The sequence below is a fragment of the Bombina bombina genome, chromosome 6, assembly GCF_027579735.1.
Source record: "Bombina bombina isolate aBomBom1 chromosome 6, aBomBom1.pri, whole genome shotgun sequence".
Taxonomy (NCBI): Eukaryota; Metazoa; Chordata; class Amphibia; order Anura; family Bombinatoridae; genus Bombina; species Bombina bombina.
Window position 1 is genome coordinate 326,267,687 of NC_069504.1, and position 17,241 is coordinate 326,284,927.

Below are 17,241 nucleotides of genomic sequence, written 5' to 3' on the forward strand. Positions count from 1 at the left end.
TCACATTTGCTATGTACTGACATTGATTATATCACATTTGGTTGATTATTTATTACTTGTATATATTCTTTTATTTATTTTATTTACTACTTGTACATATTCTTTTATATCAAATTCATTCATTTGTACTCATGGAAAGATCTCCTTATTTATTCCTCTATTTAACTGTATTTTTTAACTGTATTGTTTTGCATTTTTATGCATTACATCTTATTATAAATATGTTGTCAAGTATTTCCACACCATGTAGAAAGACTATTACGTGAACAAGCTTAGCAGGTGTTTAACACTAACCAATGATATTCATTTGTAACACTTTTTAAATGCTAATTGATGTATGTGTGTCAGGTCTATGATTATGACCGTCAGTCGAAATGCGTAGAACCAGTCATTGCCTGTATCCTGTATCCGATTTTAAGTTTTTGAATAAAGACTGTTTTTATTTCTTCACCCTACGGAGTTCCTGATACCTTTTTTGTATGTATTCACTATTGGGGACTATGAAAAGTCTACCTTATTTTCAGGAACTACCCCTGTTTGGATCCCATGGCACACTGGAGATACTATTGTGTCACTTGCCTGTACACCTTTTATTGCCCGTCAGAGCTTCAGCCACTTTTACAGCTTCAACAGTGTTACCCACAAATCTTCTACCAACCTAGCCTGGATACTACGGGTAGACGACTCCCATGATCCTCCTGCACAAGCCCAAAGCAACCCGTGATTGACCGTCCTGGGAGGAGCGCGGCGATACATGCTCATGTCCTGGACTCAGTCTCCAGAGGATTTTGCAGCTGATGGTTCCCTGTGACAACTTGGATTTGCCCGGAATCAGAGAGTAAGTCGCAGACAGCAGGAGCATACGTGCAGCAAGAAGGAGGTGAGCTTCAGAGGATACCTCTGTTACCGGGTTTCTTTTGGTGACTGTTTTGTTCTTCTACATCTGGCTATTGGTGATAGGCTGAAATAGTTAGTCCTTACTACGATATATGTGACCAGTATCTGGTGGCCTCTGTGTACTTTGCTTTTGAGCTTCATGCTATGGGTACTTCATAACCAGAAATCCTCTGTGTTTGTTTATCATTCCATGACATGTGTAACACAGCTCCATCTATTGGTAGAAGGTTCATCACCAAAATGTGTACTGGGGAAATAGACTTATTTGCATATATTTTGCAGAGAGTGACAATTCAATGTATGGTTGTAAGTTTTATCGTTTATCTAGTACAGCGTGAAATAAAACATGTTGAGTAGCTCCTTTTAGAACCGGTTGTTTATCCTGGTTCTTTCATGAATTCCTGTAGCAGTCTTAGTACCTGCTGTTTGGCTACACTAACCAAACTTATAAAACTGCAGTGGGGCTATTGTAATACCATCTGAAAAAGTACACATTAAATTAATGCATATTTGAATGGAACAGCATTTTAATATGCTGTGTTGAGTACAAATTTGCCATCATGAGGTACAGAGGGCTTGTCACTGGGGCAGTGCCCTTTAAAGGCCAAATTTGCATCATTTTTTAAGGGTACATTATGGTACCATTGCATTGAGGTCCAATCTAGTCACCAAAGGTACATATTTGCCTTTGAAAGGTACAATCTGAAAGGGGAACCAATATGTACCCATGTTAAAGAGTATAGCGGGTGTACCTTTGAGGGTACTGCCCTAGTGACAAGCTGTTGTACCCCTAAAGGTACAATTTTTGCACATTTTTTTTTCAGACAGTGTATTTGCACACGCCAAATTAACACTGCCATGCAAGTCCTGAGACTAGCACCCTGATTAGCTGCTTAAAGTCTCTTTACAGTGGGGTAAGATATCTTCAATTTTTTACATAGAGATGCCCAGGTGATAATTTCTAGTCAGATTTTTGCTGCTATGCTGTATCACTTTCAAGTGCTTTCAACATTTGGGTAGCAAAAAGTTACCAAACTGCATAGTTTCAGTTAAGGTAGGTTTAAATGAATCTAGAACGTCTAGTTTGCAGATAAATGTAGCTAATGATCTAACAATAAAAAAATGAAAAAAAAAGTGTACAAGATTGTGCAAGATAACAAAAATCTGAGACTAATGAAAGTTTTGCATTTAAATATAAACATGTAATTAGGAGGAACATGAAGCACAATTGGCAATGGTTTACAAAGACTCTAGGTACTAGATTTAAAACAAAAAACATAATTTAAATGCTCCCTGCATTAGCATATAATTAGTACTTATCAGAAACACTGTTTTTACCTATAGCAGATTATTAACACTTTATATTGTGGGCTATAAAAAAGGATATTTTTAAAATCTCATAAGGAAGTATTTTCACATTTTTTGCCCATATTTTGAAAATTAAAAAAAAATTAAATATTTTTATATACACAGTCATATGCAAAAGTTTAGGCACCCCTGACAATTTCCATGATTTTCATTTATAAATAATTGGGTGTTTGGATCAGCAATTTCATTTTGATCTATCAAATAACTGAAGGATACAGTACTATTTCAGTAGTGAAATGAGGTTTATTGGATTAACAGAAAATGTGCAATATGCATCAAAACAAAATTAGACAGGTGCATACATTTGGGCACCCTTGTCATTTTGAATACCTGTAACTACCTAGCACTGAATAATTGGAACACACAATTGGTTTGGTGAGCAAAGGTATATAATGTGGCCAATTGCAAGTTGTTGTTCTCTTTGACTCTCCTATGAAGAGTGGCAACATGGGGGCCTCAAAACAACTCTCAAATTACCTGAAAACAGATTGTTCAACATTATGGTTTAGGGGAAGACTACAAAAAGCTATTGCAGAGATTTAAGCTGTCAGTGGCCACTGTGAGGAACATAGTGAGGAAATGGATGACCACAGGCACAGTTCTTATTAAGGCCAGAAGTAAAATATTGGAGAGGCAAAGTATGGTGAGAACAGTCAAAAACAGCCCACAGACCACTTCCAAAGACCCACAACATCATCTTGCTGCAGATGGTGTCACTGTGTATCGTTCAACAATTCAGTGTATTGGAGAGTGATGAGGAAGAAGCCTTTTCTGCACACACACCACAAACAGAGTCGCTTGAGGTATGCAAATGCACATTTGGACAAGCCAGCTTCATTTTGGAAGAAGGTGCTGTGGACTGATGAAACAAAGATTGAGTAATTTGGTCATAACAAGGGACGTTATGCATGGCGGCAAAAGAACACAGTGTTCAAAAACAAACACTTGCTAGCCACAGTAAAATTTGGTGGACGTTCCATCATGCTGTGGGGCTGTGTGGCCAGTGCCCTTACTGGGAATCTTGTTAAAGTTGAGGGTCACATGGATTCCACTAAATATCAACAATAATGTTGAGGAATCAGTCACAAAGTTGAAGTTACGCTGGAGCTGAATATTTCAACAAGACAGACTCAAAACACTGCTCAAAATCTACTCTGGCATTTATGCAGAGGAACAAGTACAATGTTCTGGAATAGCCATCCCAGTCCCCAGACCTTAATATCATTGAAAAAAATCTGTGGGGTGATTTGAAGCGGGCTGTCCATGCTCGGCAACCATGAAACCTAACTGAACTGGAGATGTTTTGCAAGGAGGAATGGTCCAAAATACCTTCATACAGAATCCAGACACTCATTACAGGCTATAGGAAGCGTCTAGAGGCTGTTATTTCTGCTAAAGGAGGCTCTACTTAATATTGATGCAATATTTCTGTTGGGGTGCCCAAATTTATGCACCTGTCTAATTTCGTTTTGATGCATATTGCACATTTTCTGTTAATCCAATAAACCTCATTTCACTACTGAAATATTACTGTGTCTTTCAGTTATTTGATAGATCAAAATAAAATTGCTGATCCAAACACACAATTATTTATAATGGAAATTGTCAGGGGTGCCTAAACTTTTGCATACAAGTGTGTGTGTATATATATATATATATATATATATATATATATATATATATATATATATATATATATATATATATATATATATATATATATATATATATATATATATATATATATATAATTTATATTTATTATTTTTCAATAAAAAAGATTGAGGGTGCTTGAGCGAAAAACATCTAATGAATATATAAAGTGGAATTTAGAAAGAGTGCTGAGTCTTACATATATTCTCAATATCATACTGGGGATTTCAAATACCACAACCCAATGTGGTATAACTGAAAAGGTTTCGCATAGTAAGTATTTAATGTATATGTTGATATTTTTTTTTGTTTGTTTAAACTAAAAATATAATTGTATGCAGATGTGTGTAGACCTAATGTAATGATAACAGCACCATAAATTTCTGTTCTGTTATATTTAAATATTTTCATTGTATCTGCCCATTTCTTTATACGCATAATTACTGGGTTTATGTTGACTGAAAGAAAATAAATCTTGGCAAACATGAACTGCTGTTTTGAAGTAGTTCACCAAGGAAACTAAAGGAGTTACCTGCTGTTTCACAGGAAAAGCTGACAGGAAGAACAAAAAAGGCGTGTTTGTAGAAATTGTGATTACAGCAAAAGATGTAAAGAAATAGTCTGTACCTCACTAACAGATTTGGCTTTCATATTGCAAGTAAAACATTTAACCACAACAAGAGATGTGTAAAACATAATCATGTTATGTACCAATCTATTGGAACCTGTTAAAGAATTAGTCATACATTTTCCCCAAAATTTAGGTTTTTCCAAAAACAATACAAAAAAAATAAAAATAAATTGTGCTTATTATAGCACAGTATAAAATGTTCACCTTTAATAAATCCACAAAATGTAATATGTTCTCTTATATTCATTTTAACACTATTAGTAAAGACAGAAGTTTTGTTTTGTCTCACCCCAGACACTTTTCTTAGTATATTATTATTAATAGAGCACGCACCAACCGATTCTGCAGCGGTATAAACATGTGTATAATATATCATAGAAGAATTAAACATATCTGATTTTATCATGACGTAAAATGTTGAGATTGTATTAACTGGCCAGAATAAAACACTTAAAATGCTTAAAGGGACATAAATCCACACAAAAAAAAACCCACACCTTACCATTTTTAACAACTTTAGAATTATCTTCTATTATCAATTTTGCTTCATTCTCTTCGTATCCTTTATTGAAGGACCATCAAGGCTCTTCCGGGAGCTTGCTGAACACATCAGTAAGCCAATGACAATAGACATATGTTTAGCCACCAATCAGAATCTACCTCCTGAGCCTACCTATGTATCCTTTTCAGTGAAGAATACCAAGGGAACTAAGCCAATTAAATAACAAAAAAGCCAGCTTGAAAATGTTATGCTCTATATGAACCATGAAAGAAAAATGTGAGTTTCATGTCACTTTATTTATGGTTTTAACTATGAAGCAGCACCTTGAATTGGAAGGGCTTGCTTGCATATACCAGGCAAATGTGCAAGTTATGGAAAAAATATATGTGGATACCTTACCATGTTGGAGCTATAACAACATCAACTCTTCTGGGAAGGCTTTCCACAAGATTTTATTGTTTGTCTGTGGGAATTTGTGCCCATTCAGCCAAAATAGTATTTATAAGGACAGGCACTGATGTACAAGAAGGTCTGGCTCGGAATTGGTGTGCCAGTTCCTCCCAAAGGTATTTAATGGGGTTGAGGTTAAAGCTCTGTGCAGGCTACTCAAGTTCCTTACCACCAAAGTCATCAAACAATATCTTTATGGACATCGCTTTGTGCGCAGGGGCACAGTCATGCTGGAACAGAAAAGGGCCTACCCCTGAATGTTGCAAAAAAGTTAAGAGGCACCTAATAGTCTAAAATATCTTTATCTTGTATCCTTTAAAATTAAGATTGGAATTAAGGGGTTTAAACCAAACCCCAGATCATTATCCCTTCTCCTCAAAACATTACAGTAGGGACTATGCATTCCGTTGGGAGAATCTTGATGTGGTAGATGCCAGGAGAATGCTACCCATCAGACAGCTACACTGTGAAATGTGACTCATCACTTCAGAGAACACATTTCCACTGTTCCAGAGTACAGCAGTGGCATGCTTTACACCAGTCCAGCCAGCACTTGTCGTTTAGCATGTAGATGTGAATCTTGCACAGCTGCTTGTCCATGGAGACCCATTACATGACGTTCCCAACGCATTTTCTTGTGTTGATGTAGCTTCCAGGCAGAGGCAGTTTGAAACTCTGTATTAAGTGATGCAACAGATTATAGGGGATTTTTACAATGGAAAATCCAGTTCCTCGCACACTTTGGTCAGTCTATGTATAAATCAGGACGCTTGATGTAATGCCAATAAAATAAAGCTTTTATCAAGTGCTCAAGTAAAAAATAAAATCAAGACATCAAGTAGGTCAAACAAGTTTTTTAGGATCATACTTTTTCAAGGATCCATATGTTGCATAGTTACACACCCCCAATTTAAAAGGGTAGACACACCTCTGTCATTAAGTGTACAATGCACACATGTGTTAACACAGACTTGCTCAATCAAGTCAAATGTGAGTATCCATTTGGCTTGAATACCTGTATGCTCATTTGTGGATATACTGATGTACACATAAAGCGCCCCTCTGTCTTCTGTAACTTTATCCGGATATGTCTGAGGTGGAGAGCAGCTGTAGCCATCTTCCAGTTCATATTATGAACATTTCTAAATATTGGACTCTACAATAAGACTCAGTACTTATCGTCTTCATATATTGATTCTTTTACCACATTTGTTTAGTGTTTAGCATTCTGTGTTATAGGCTGCGCCCCCTCTCTTTGTAGTTACTGATTTATACATATACTGGCCAGAGTGTGCGAGGAACTGGATTTTCTGTTCAAGTGTTGGGAGGAGTCTTTTTGTTCCTGAGCGCTGGACCAATGTGCTAATGTTTCCACGGGGATCGCTGAGGCTGTAACAACAGTTCAGCATGTGTGAGCAGGATGTGCATCGGAGCAGCGGGTTTCATAGCGCTCACCATGGCTTTTTATTTATAGGCGATTTTTACATGCTACAAGCTTCAGCACTCAGCAGCCCCACTCTGAGTTTGCATGGTCTACCACTTTGTGGCTAGGCTATTGTTTCTCCTAGATACTTCAACTTCACAATAACAGCACAGTTGACTGGAGCACATCTTGTAGGGCAGACATTTTACAAACTGACTTGTGGCAAAGGTGGCATCTTATGACATTGCCATGTTTAAAGTCACTATTGGTCTATGGAGATTTCAAGGCTATGTGCAGGATTGTTTGCGCCTGTTAGCAATGGGTATGGCAGAAACACGCAAACTCAGTAATTAGTAGAGGTGTCCACATAGTGGAAATGCTTTGCCACATTCATTAATGATATTGATTATGTAAATTCAACCCTAGGCAATTTCAGTTAACTTTCCTCTTCAGCAAAGACAACAATCTAATATGAATTTTAAAAAGTAGTATCCAAATGCTGATACTCATATTCAATATAAAAGTCTATAGTATTTAATATTCAAATGTAATGTTCAAAAATTACAATTCAAATAAAAAAATGGCATTTGCTATGTAGCAACATATTAATAGAAAAGTAATGTTAAAGGGACAGCCTACACCAGAATATTTATTGTTTTAAAAGATAGATAATCCCTTTATTACCCATTTCCCAGTTTTGCGTAACTAACACATTTATAATAATATACTTTTAACCTCTGCTATTATCTTGTATCTAAGCCCCTGCAAACTGCCCCTTTTCTCAGTTCTTTTGACAGACTTGCAGTCTAGCCAATCAGTGCCTGCTCCCAGATAACTTCTCGTGCACGAGCACAGTGTTATCTATATGAAATACGTGAACTAACACCCTCTAGTGGTGAAAAACTGTTAAAATGCAATCTGAAAGAGGTGGGCTTCAAGGTCTAAGAAATTAGCATATGAACCTCCTAGGTTAAGCTTTCAACTAAGAATATCAAGAGAACAAAGCAAAACTGGTGATAAAAGTAAATTGGAAAATTGTTTAAAATTGCATGCTCTATCTGAAACATGAAAGTTTATTTTGGCCTAGACTGTCCCTTTAAAATAAACATTCAATCTACTGTTAAAATAACAATATACGAATAGGCATCTGCACATTCCTACTGCACACACACACACAACCATAATGACTGACAACATAATGTGAAGGACACATAAAGGAAGTGAAATAGTAATAATAAAAATATAGTATTTACATGCTAGCAATTAATTTTAGAAACAGAGAGCTTTTAAAAGTTTACATACAATTTCTCTAAGGTTCATACATACTTCACATAGAGATCAGTATTGGCTTCTGCTTTTGTCTATAAAATACCACTGATCTCTTCTAAATATAAAAAAGGTTATGCTTGAAACATTTGAGTTATTTTGTTTTCTAAACTGCTACAGGACACCAATCCCTAGCTGTGACCAGGGCCAGATTTACATCTCAGGTGCCTGTAGGCAAATAAAGTCTTTAGCGCCCACCCCCGATAGCTGCCCCCCGATAACCAGTTGTGACAAATAGGGTATGAGGGAATTTTATGGAGAACATACCTTTGGAGATAAGCAAGTGAAAACTATATGCAAATTATAGGTATAACTTTTGTTACAAAATTCTGGTAGTAGGTATTTGCATATTTGCATGGAGGGTGTAGATCGTTAAACTCCTGCTATGAATGCAAGCTATTTCATTATGCCCTTAGTAATAAGGACCCATGAAAGTGAAAGTTCTCCTTGTCTCTAATCCAATATTCTGTAATAGAAGGGCTACTGATGGTACCTCTATATTACATTGCCCCAGCCGCAGGCGATACAGCTGAGAGAAAGTTGTCAATAACCCTATAGAGACTAGTACAGTTGGAGACATATAACAAGCAAATAAAATGACATGAGGCTTTTTGGTCTAATGATTGCCCTAAGTAATGGATTAAACAAGTGCCTCTTTAAGCTGAAGGAGTATTTAGTATTCCCATTTAACGTTATACCTAGACGCTATTAAGTAAATCTGTTTTCAATTACAACAATTGGAAATTGTCAAATATTACAATTGTGGTCATACTTAAAGTGAATGTTAATTTTGTTGATAAAGTGCCCGGTTTTTAAAAATTCGATAAAAACAGGGGCACTTTAATTCATCAAAATTTACATTTCACTCCTGTTGAGAGAAAAAAAAAAACTTAACTTTTAAACTTCACAGCAGCTCCAGTTTCCTCTGGTCATTGCAAGCCATTTCTGACATCAGAAATGATGGATAGGTCATCCTCCAATCACGGCTTCCCCCCCGGGGGAATCCGTGTCTGATTAAACGCCATGAATGGAGGAAGCCGGATTCTTCATTTTAGACACAGGAAGAGGCTTTGCGACGGGTAGAGGAAGCTGGAGCTGCTGTCAAGTTTAAAAAGGTAAGTTTTTTTTCTCAACAGGAGTGAAATGTAAATTTTGATGAATTAAAGTGCCCCTGTTTTTATCGAATTTTTAAAAACCGGGCACTTTCACTTTAAGGAAAACTGTCACAATATAATATGCAGTGAAATTGTATTCCACGTGTGAGCAACTGGAGCAGTGTATGTCCCTATTCAGTCTCAGAGTGACAATGAGTGGTTAAATATTTGTAGAGAGTCAAAAAGGATTTTATGTTTGTTTATTCTAGGTATCTGTCAGATAACCATTGTGAAATAGGATAGTTCTACATACAAATACATAATTATTGTAATCTGTTCCAGAATTAATAACAGTTTCGATTCTGAATTGTCCACACCTTTAGAGAAGTAAACATGGTGTAACTGTAGATTAGGTATACTCTGTTAAAAATAGATCAGAGGTTAGCCGAACATATAGGTAGGTGGCATCACAGATAACTTTTACTACTGCAGTACAGTGTACTACTAACACAGTTAGACAGCAATTTTCTTGAATCTTGTTGTCGTCACTCAGCATAGGATAATAGGTGAGGCGACAGCGGCAATGAGCACTGCTCTCAGCGACAGCAGCTCACTTCACTTTCCCGCTACTTAGTACTCTTGAGCACGCCCCCCCAAACCCACAATCCACAAACAGCAAACCAAACGACGGTACGTTGCACTGCCTGCGTGAGCCAACCACGGCACTGTTTGACTTGACTGGAGTCAGGGAGGGTACTTGCTACGCTAGTAGTCGGATCAACCTGGACTGGACCCTCCCTCCTCCCCACCGCATAACGGGCGAAAGGCGCTTGAATTCAGCAGCCACCCAGCCAGAGCCTGCCTGTGTACAGTGTGTGTTACTACAACAAAGTCTTAAAAAAATTTTTTTGTTAAAAACTTAAGTTACTGACAGTGTAAAAAATACACTGACTACAGGCAGGCGCAGTGGTGTTCCTCCCTGCAATGTGTAGTGTTTGTAAATCCAGGTAGTTTAGAAATATATCTGACACAGAGTCCATTACAGCAACTAACTACACACTTTATTTCCTGGTTCCTCACTCCAACAACACTGTCTCTGCCCCTGCTTCTTTGCAACAATTATATACATTTACAAGTCAGAGCACAAACTAGGAAGAAAGCATTATATATTATAATATCACAACAAACACCATATCTCTCCCTTACTTTAGATTAGAAACATAACAATTAAACTGAACATAAATATAACTATATATATACTATGCTTAATATCTAGAAATAAGACCAACTATATTTCACATAAAAGAGTTGCATGATGACATAATACATTACATGAAAATACATTATTTTTCATAGTTTTTAAGGTATTCAGGAGGTCTTCTGTTTTCTCTGAGAGGGTATTTTCAATTAGTATCTAAGGACTGATCATATGCTATGTTTTCTTCCCCCTCAATGCTCTCTGAGTTATTCATATTATCATCATGTTCTTGAAATAATTTGGGTATATCATAATCATCATCTTCTGCATCAGATATTTCAGTGTCCTGTTCTTTGTGTAGTTTCTTGAAGAAAGAAGAATTCCGAGTTATTGTCCATTTGTTACTGCAGTGATCATTGATCCTTGAATTCTTGTAACTGTATATGGGATGACATCATATAAAGTATCCAACTTGTGTCATCTATCTTGCCTACACAGGACTCTGTCTCCAACAGCAAAAGGAGCAGATTTGGTATGATAATATTTATCCGCATAAGCTTTCATCTTGGCTTTGGCATGACTGTCTTTTTGTATTAAGTCCTTGTTGAGTGTCTCTGTTAGCGAATCATTTATATCCGGAATTTTGATCCGAAGTTTGCTATTGAATAACAGCTCTGCAGGTGATTTGCCAGTAGTACAATGGGGAGTTGATCGATAGTCTCTCAGAAAAGAGTATAAATTTTGTTTCCATGATCTACCTTGCGCTGTAGTTGCCCTTAGAAATTTCCCCATAGAACGCATGAATCTTTCAGCTTCTGCATTAGCTTGTGGCCACAAAGGAGTAATGTGCCTATGTTTAAATCCAAGATATGAAGCAAATTTATTAAACTGAGTACTGTTAAATGGGGGACCGTTATCCGTTTTAGGAATTCCCAATAAAGAGAAAACTTTGTCTAAAACCGGAATAACAGTGACTGAAGATGTTGAGCTGATAACTTCTACTACCGGGTATCTTGAATATTCGTCTATAACCACCATCAAATAATCTCTAGTAGGTAATGGACCATAACAATTTATACTCACATTACACCATGGTGCTTCAGGCAATGCAGACATTTTTAAAGGTTCTTTGTGAGCTCCTGGAGTTGTGACTTGACACACCATACAATTTCTCACCAACTTTTCTGCTTGTTGATCTATTGATGGAAACCACACTTTTTCTCGCAATAAACTTTTCATTTTAACTATTCCTTGGTGACCTTCATGTGCTAAGGATAATACTTGCTGTTGTAAACATGTCAGAACGACTAGTCAATTACCTCGCAAGATAATACTGTTGTCATTATTCACTGAGAGTTCTTTGCTAAATCTTGCAAATGACTTCAACTCTTTTGCATGTATTTTGTCAGAATCAGCTGTGTATCATTTTCCATTCCGAACTAATACAGCGAGTTTTTGCAGTATAGGATCAGCTAATGTTGCTTGTTGTATTTCTTCTAAACTCAATGCTTTAGGTATAGCATGATTAGTAACAAAATTGATATATTCCTCTGCATCCATGGAACTTGGTGAACTTGTGAATGAATCTGTTGATATAGGATGTTGAGACATATAGTCTGCTGGGTTCTCTTTTCCAGATTTGTAAACCACAGTAAAATTATATGGTTGTAGTCTTAAACCCCATCTTTCTATTCTAGCGGGCGGTTTGGATTATTCCAGATCAACTGTAAAGGCTTATGATCTGTGATCAGTATGAATGGACAACCATATAAATATAAATGAAAGTATTCACAACTCCAAACTATTGCCAGAGCTTCACGTTCTGTTTGAGAATAACGTTTTTCCACATCATTTAAAGAACGGCTACCATAAGCAATTATATAATGCTTGCCTTTGTCTCTCTGCACCAGAATAGCACCTAAACCAACAGGGCTAGCATCTACTAAAAGAATAGTTTGCCGTTGAGAGTTAAAATAGGACATTGTCTTGTCACTGGTCAAACTCTGTTTCCGTTGTTGAAAAGCTTGTTGTTCAGTTTCAGTCCAACGCCATGGCACATTTTTCTTTGTTAACTCTCTTAAAGGTGTGGCAATAGTAGAGAAATTAGGGATAAATCGAGAACAGTAGTTTACCATCCCTAGGAAACTTCTGACTTCACTGGCGTCTATTGGAGGACTTGCATTCTGAATTGCTTCCACTTTCTTTGGGTCTGCTGATATGCCTTCAGCTGAAAAAACAAATCCATAAAATTCTAGTTTAGTTTTGTTAAATTCACACTTACTACAATTTAAAGTAAGTCCTTTCTCATGAAGTCGCTCAAAAACTGCTGTGAGATTTTTATCATGGTCCTCTTGAGTAGCTCCAAACACAATGATATCATCGCTGAAGTTTTTAACTCCTGGAATTCCAGATAATGTTTGCCGTATTGCATTTTGAAATACTTCAGCAGCAGAAGAAACACCAAAACTTAGGCGCTTGTATCTCCACAATCCTGTGTGTGTTGAGAATGTAGTTATATATCTACTTGTTGGATCCAATTCCAGTTGATGATAGCCTGATTTTAAATCAAGTTTGGAGGAAACTTTTGCCTGGTTGAGATCATGAATTATATCATCTAATGTTGGAGTAACGTGGCGCTCCCTGATAATGGCAGTGTTGGCTTGCCTCATGTCTATGCAAATTCTTACACTATTTGGGTCTTTGAGTTTTGGCATTGATACTATTGGGGAGACCCATGGAGTTGGCCCCTGCACTCTTTCGATGATTCCTTGTGTTTCAAGGTTCCTGAGTTCAGCAACAACCTGGTGCCTTAGATGAAATGGAATTCTTCTATGTGGTTGTATTACAATTTTATATGTGGATTAATATGCAGCTGTACTTGAAAATCTTTCAATTTACCAATGCCATTAATCAAATGAGAATACTGCTGTACTAACCGATCTGCTACAGATCCTGTGTCCTTTCTAGGTGAAATTGCATTCATAAGCTTTATAAGTCCCAAACTGGATGAAGTTTCAAAACTCAGAAGAGAAGAATTTTGACCCTTTACAACATAAAACATAGTTGCTGTTTTGTTGTGTTTAAATGCACATGTGGCTGTAAATTTACCAATGACATTAAGGGGTTTAGTTGATCCATATGCATATATATTTATTTTACTCTGTAATAACTGTGGTTGTGATTTTAACATGTGAAATGTTTGTTCACCCACTAAATTGACAGCAGATCCTGAATCAATCAATGCAGTGATTTTAGTGTCATTAATGAGTACATCAACTTGTGGCTGAGTTAGGTTAGACATGTTGTTTACTACAAATACATATTTGTCATCATTGTTTGAATATTGTTCTTTTTGATCAGGAGATCTGACTAGATTTACTTTCCACTGTTCTGATGTATGTGGCTCAGTATGTGATTGAGGTATTTGATACAGTTTTGTTCTACATTGCTTTGCAAAGTGATTAAATTTTCCACATGCCCTGCATTGCTTATTCCTTGCAGGACAAGTCCCATTATGTGGATAGAAACCCCCACAGTTCCTGCATAACACACATGAGGTCTGGTTCTTTCTTGTGGGCTGTACTGTTGAACTGTCTTTTTGAACTCTATTTGTAATAAACTGATCTTCAGTAGATCTATTTTCTATGCTTGCAGCTTGCCTGTCAGCAATTTCTAATGTTCTGCCATAATCAAGCAAATCTTTTAAAGATAGTTCAGATTGTCTTAGTGCATATTTCCTAAGTTTTGAAGAAGTGCAGCTTTGTATTATCTGTGCTTTAATCTCATTTTCAACATTAGAAAACTCACAATTCTGTGCTAGTAAACGTAACCTGATTTGAAATGCATCTAAAGGTTCATCACCCTGTTGTGTTGCCTGTCTGAATGTGTATATTTCATACTGAGTGTTCTTTTTAGGGAGAAAATATGTTGTCAGTTTATCTATAACATCATGGTATGTGTCAGTGGTTGCAGACAAGGTATCATAAATGTCATACACTTTTTCTCCAGCTAAATGAAGCAGTAAAGCCTTTTTTTCTGTTTGCATCAGTAACATCCAAAGCAATAAGATAATTTTCAAATCTCCGAATCCATTTTAGCCATCTTGGGCCTACTGAGCTAAGTTCTGCATCAGAGTCAAACACAGGGAAGTTGTATTCATTACATGCAGCCATTCTTGTGTGTATTGCAGCAGGTTACTCACTGTTTGCTGAGACAAAGCAATAGGGTTCAAACATAATCCTCGTCGCCAAAATGTAGTGTTTGTAAATCCAGGTAGTTTAGAAATATATCTGACACAGAGTCCATTTATACAGCAACTAACTACACACTTTATTTCCTGGTTCCTCACTCCAACAACACTGTCCCCGTCCCTGCTTCTTTGCAACAATTATATACATTTACAAGTCAGAGCACAAACTAGGAATAAAGCATTATATATTATAATATCACAACAAACACCATACAATGTGCCTGTAGGCACATGCCTACTGTGCCTAATGGCAAATCCAGCCCTGGCTGTGACTGTGCCAGCTTGCATGGTTTGTGGAATTGTGAATTATGAAGAGGTATATCTAACTGCTCCTCATAGGAAACAATATCCATATAGAGGAGATAAGGTATGCATCTGGTCTCTGTCTCTTTAGGTATTTAATTAATTGTTTTGCACATAATCAGTAAATATTCAGCTTTTGGGTTTAGTACTTTACATGTTTTAAAAATGCAATGTTTTCTATGAAAATTGCAAGCTCCAATTTATAAAACACTGTTATTTTAAAATACATATCTTAACAAAAGCTAAGAAATAATGTTGGATTATTGAATAGGTATTTCTGCACACACACACACAAAGTACCTTTGCACTACAAGTTTTCTTGTTTTAGCACTATTGAAAGGGGACTAAGGTCTTTCTATGATGGAGGTATTTTGATTCATGGATGTGGTGGGGAAAGATGCATGGCTGTTTTCTGGGTAAAACTGTTGCAATTCTTAAAATTCTCTATTGATGTAGGGCTGACTGAAAGTTACTACATTTAAAAAGGAGGAGAGACAAATTTAAAAATAAGGAGAGCTTCAATTATGCAATGGAAAACACAATTTGAGAGGGGGGTTGGTTTGATTGTAGTCTTTAGAATCGATACAACTTACTTGCACTAAACAACTAACATTATGTGAAAAAACAGCCGGCTCAATAAATTAATAACTTTTTTCAAATTGAGAAGATCTGCATTGTCTAACATTTTTACACCTACCTCACATGTCTGTGGTATTTCTCTTCTTTAATTGGTACAGCCTGGGTAAATGCACCTCGCTGTAATATTTTCGGATTTTCATGGGAAACAATCTGCAAGAAATCAAAACATTTCTTACTATAATGTACGACCATATGTGCTACAAATAAATGTGCACACAACAAAAAAAAATATTCAAACTATAAATCAGATGAAAAATCCTAAAAAAAAAAAAAGGTAATAAAAAACAGTAGTATGAATCTATTCTAAACAATGTAGATACCAGAATGAACCTATCAAATATCTGCATATTTCTCATCATACCAGCAACTATTGGGAAAGATGGAAGGAATTCAAAAAGTTTGTAATTGATAGCACAGCTGTATACTTGTGTTTCTTTAAAGGGACAGTCAAGTCCAAAAAAAAAACTTTCATGATTTAAGTAGGGAATGTAATTTTAAACAACTTTCCAATTTACTTTTATCACCAATTTTGCTTTGTTCTCTTGGTATTCTTAGTTGAAAGCTAATTCTAGGAGGTTCATATGCTAATTTCTTAGACCTTGAAGACTGCCTCTAATCTGCATGCATTTTGACCACTAGAGGGCATTAGTTCATGTGTTTCATATAGATAACATTGAGCTAATGCATGTGAAGTTACCCTGGAGTGAGCACTGATTGGCTAAAAGCAAGTCTGTCAAAAGAACTGAAATAAGTGGCCAATTTGTAGAGGCTTAGATGCAAGGTAATCACAGAGGTAAAAAAGTGTTTTTATATAACTGTGTTGATTATGCAAAACTGGGGAATGGGTAATAAAGGGATTATCTTTCATTTCAAACAGCAAAAATTCTGGTGTTGACTGTCACTTTAAAGATAGAAAAGGGGTTGCAAAATGGGGTGGACAATTATGGATGATTTCAAAACCATCATCTACTTAAAAACAGAGTACACACCTTTTAATTACAATACATTTCTGTTGTGGTGCTATAGAACATCATATTAGCGAAGTCTAAATATTTTTAAAAACAAATTAAAGGGATACTGATCCAAAAAAATTTCTTTCATGGTTCAGATATAGCATGCAATTTTAAGCAACTTTCTAATTTACTCCTATTAATTTTTCTTAATTCTTTTGGTATCTATATTTGAAAAAGCAGGAATGTAAGCTTACGTGCTAACGCATTTTTGGTTAAGCACCTTGGATAGCTCTTGCTGATTGGTGGCTGCATTTAGCCACCAATCAGCAAGCGCTACCCAGGTGCTGAAACAAAGAGGGGCCGACTCGTAAAAATTGATAATAGGAGTAAAATTAGAAAATTGCATGCAATCTATCTGAATCATGAAAGAAAAATGTTTGGTTCAGTATCCCTTTAACACCTTCTTTTCTTTTCTTTTTAAAAAGCCCAAACTCCACCCAACACTTGCCTTTTCAAGGTTTGAACCTATAGACAAGGATAGCCATGATCATTATC

At 36.3% G+C, this 17,241-nt stretch overlaps 1 protein-coding gene across 1 annotated transcript in view; it reads right to left on the reverse strand.

Annotated features, from left to right (window-relative positions):
- Nucleotides 1-15,925, reverse strand: part of LOC128664413 (dynein axonemal heavy chain 3-like) — a 2,586,207-nt gene extending 2,570,282 nt beyond the window's left edge. The window contains exon 1 of the mRNA XM_053719244.1: nucleotides 15,792-15,925. Within this exon, the coding sequence (XP_053575219.1) occupies nucleotides 15,792-15,925 (134 nt within the window). The remainder of the gene's footprint in view (nucleotides 1-15,791) is intronic.
- Between the last annotated feature and the right edge of the window lie 1,316 nt (nucleotides 15,926-17,241).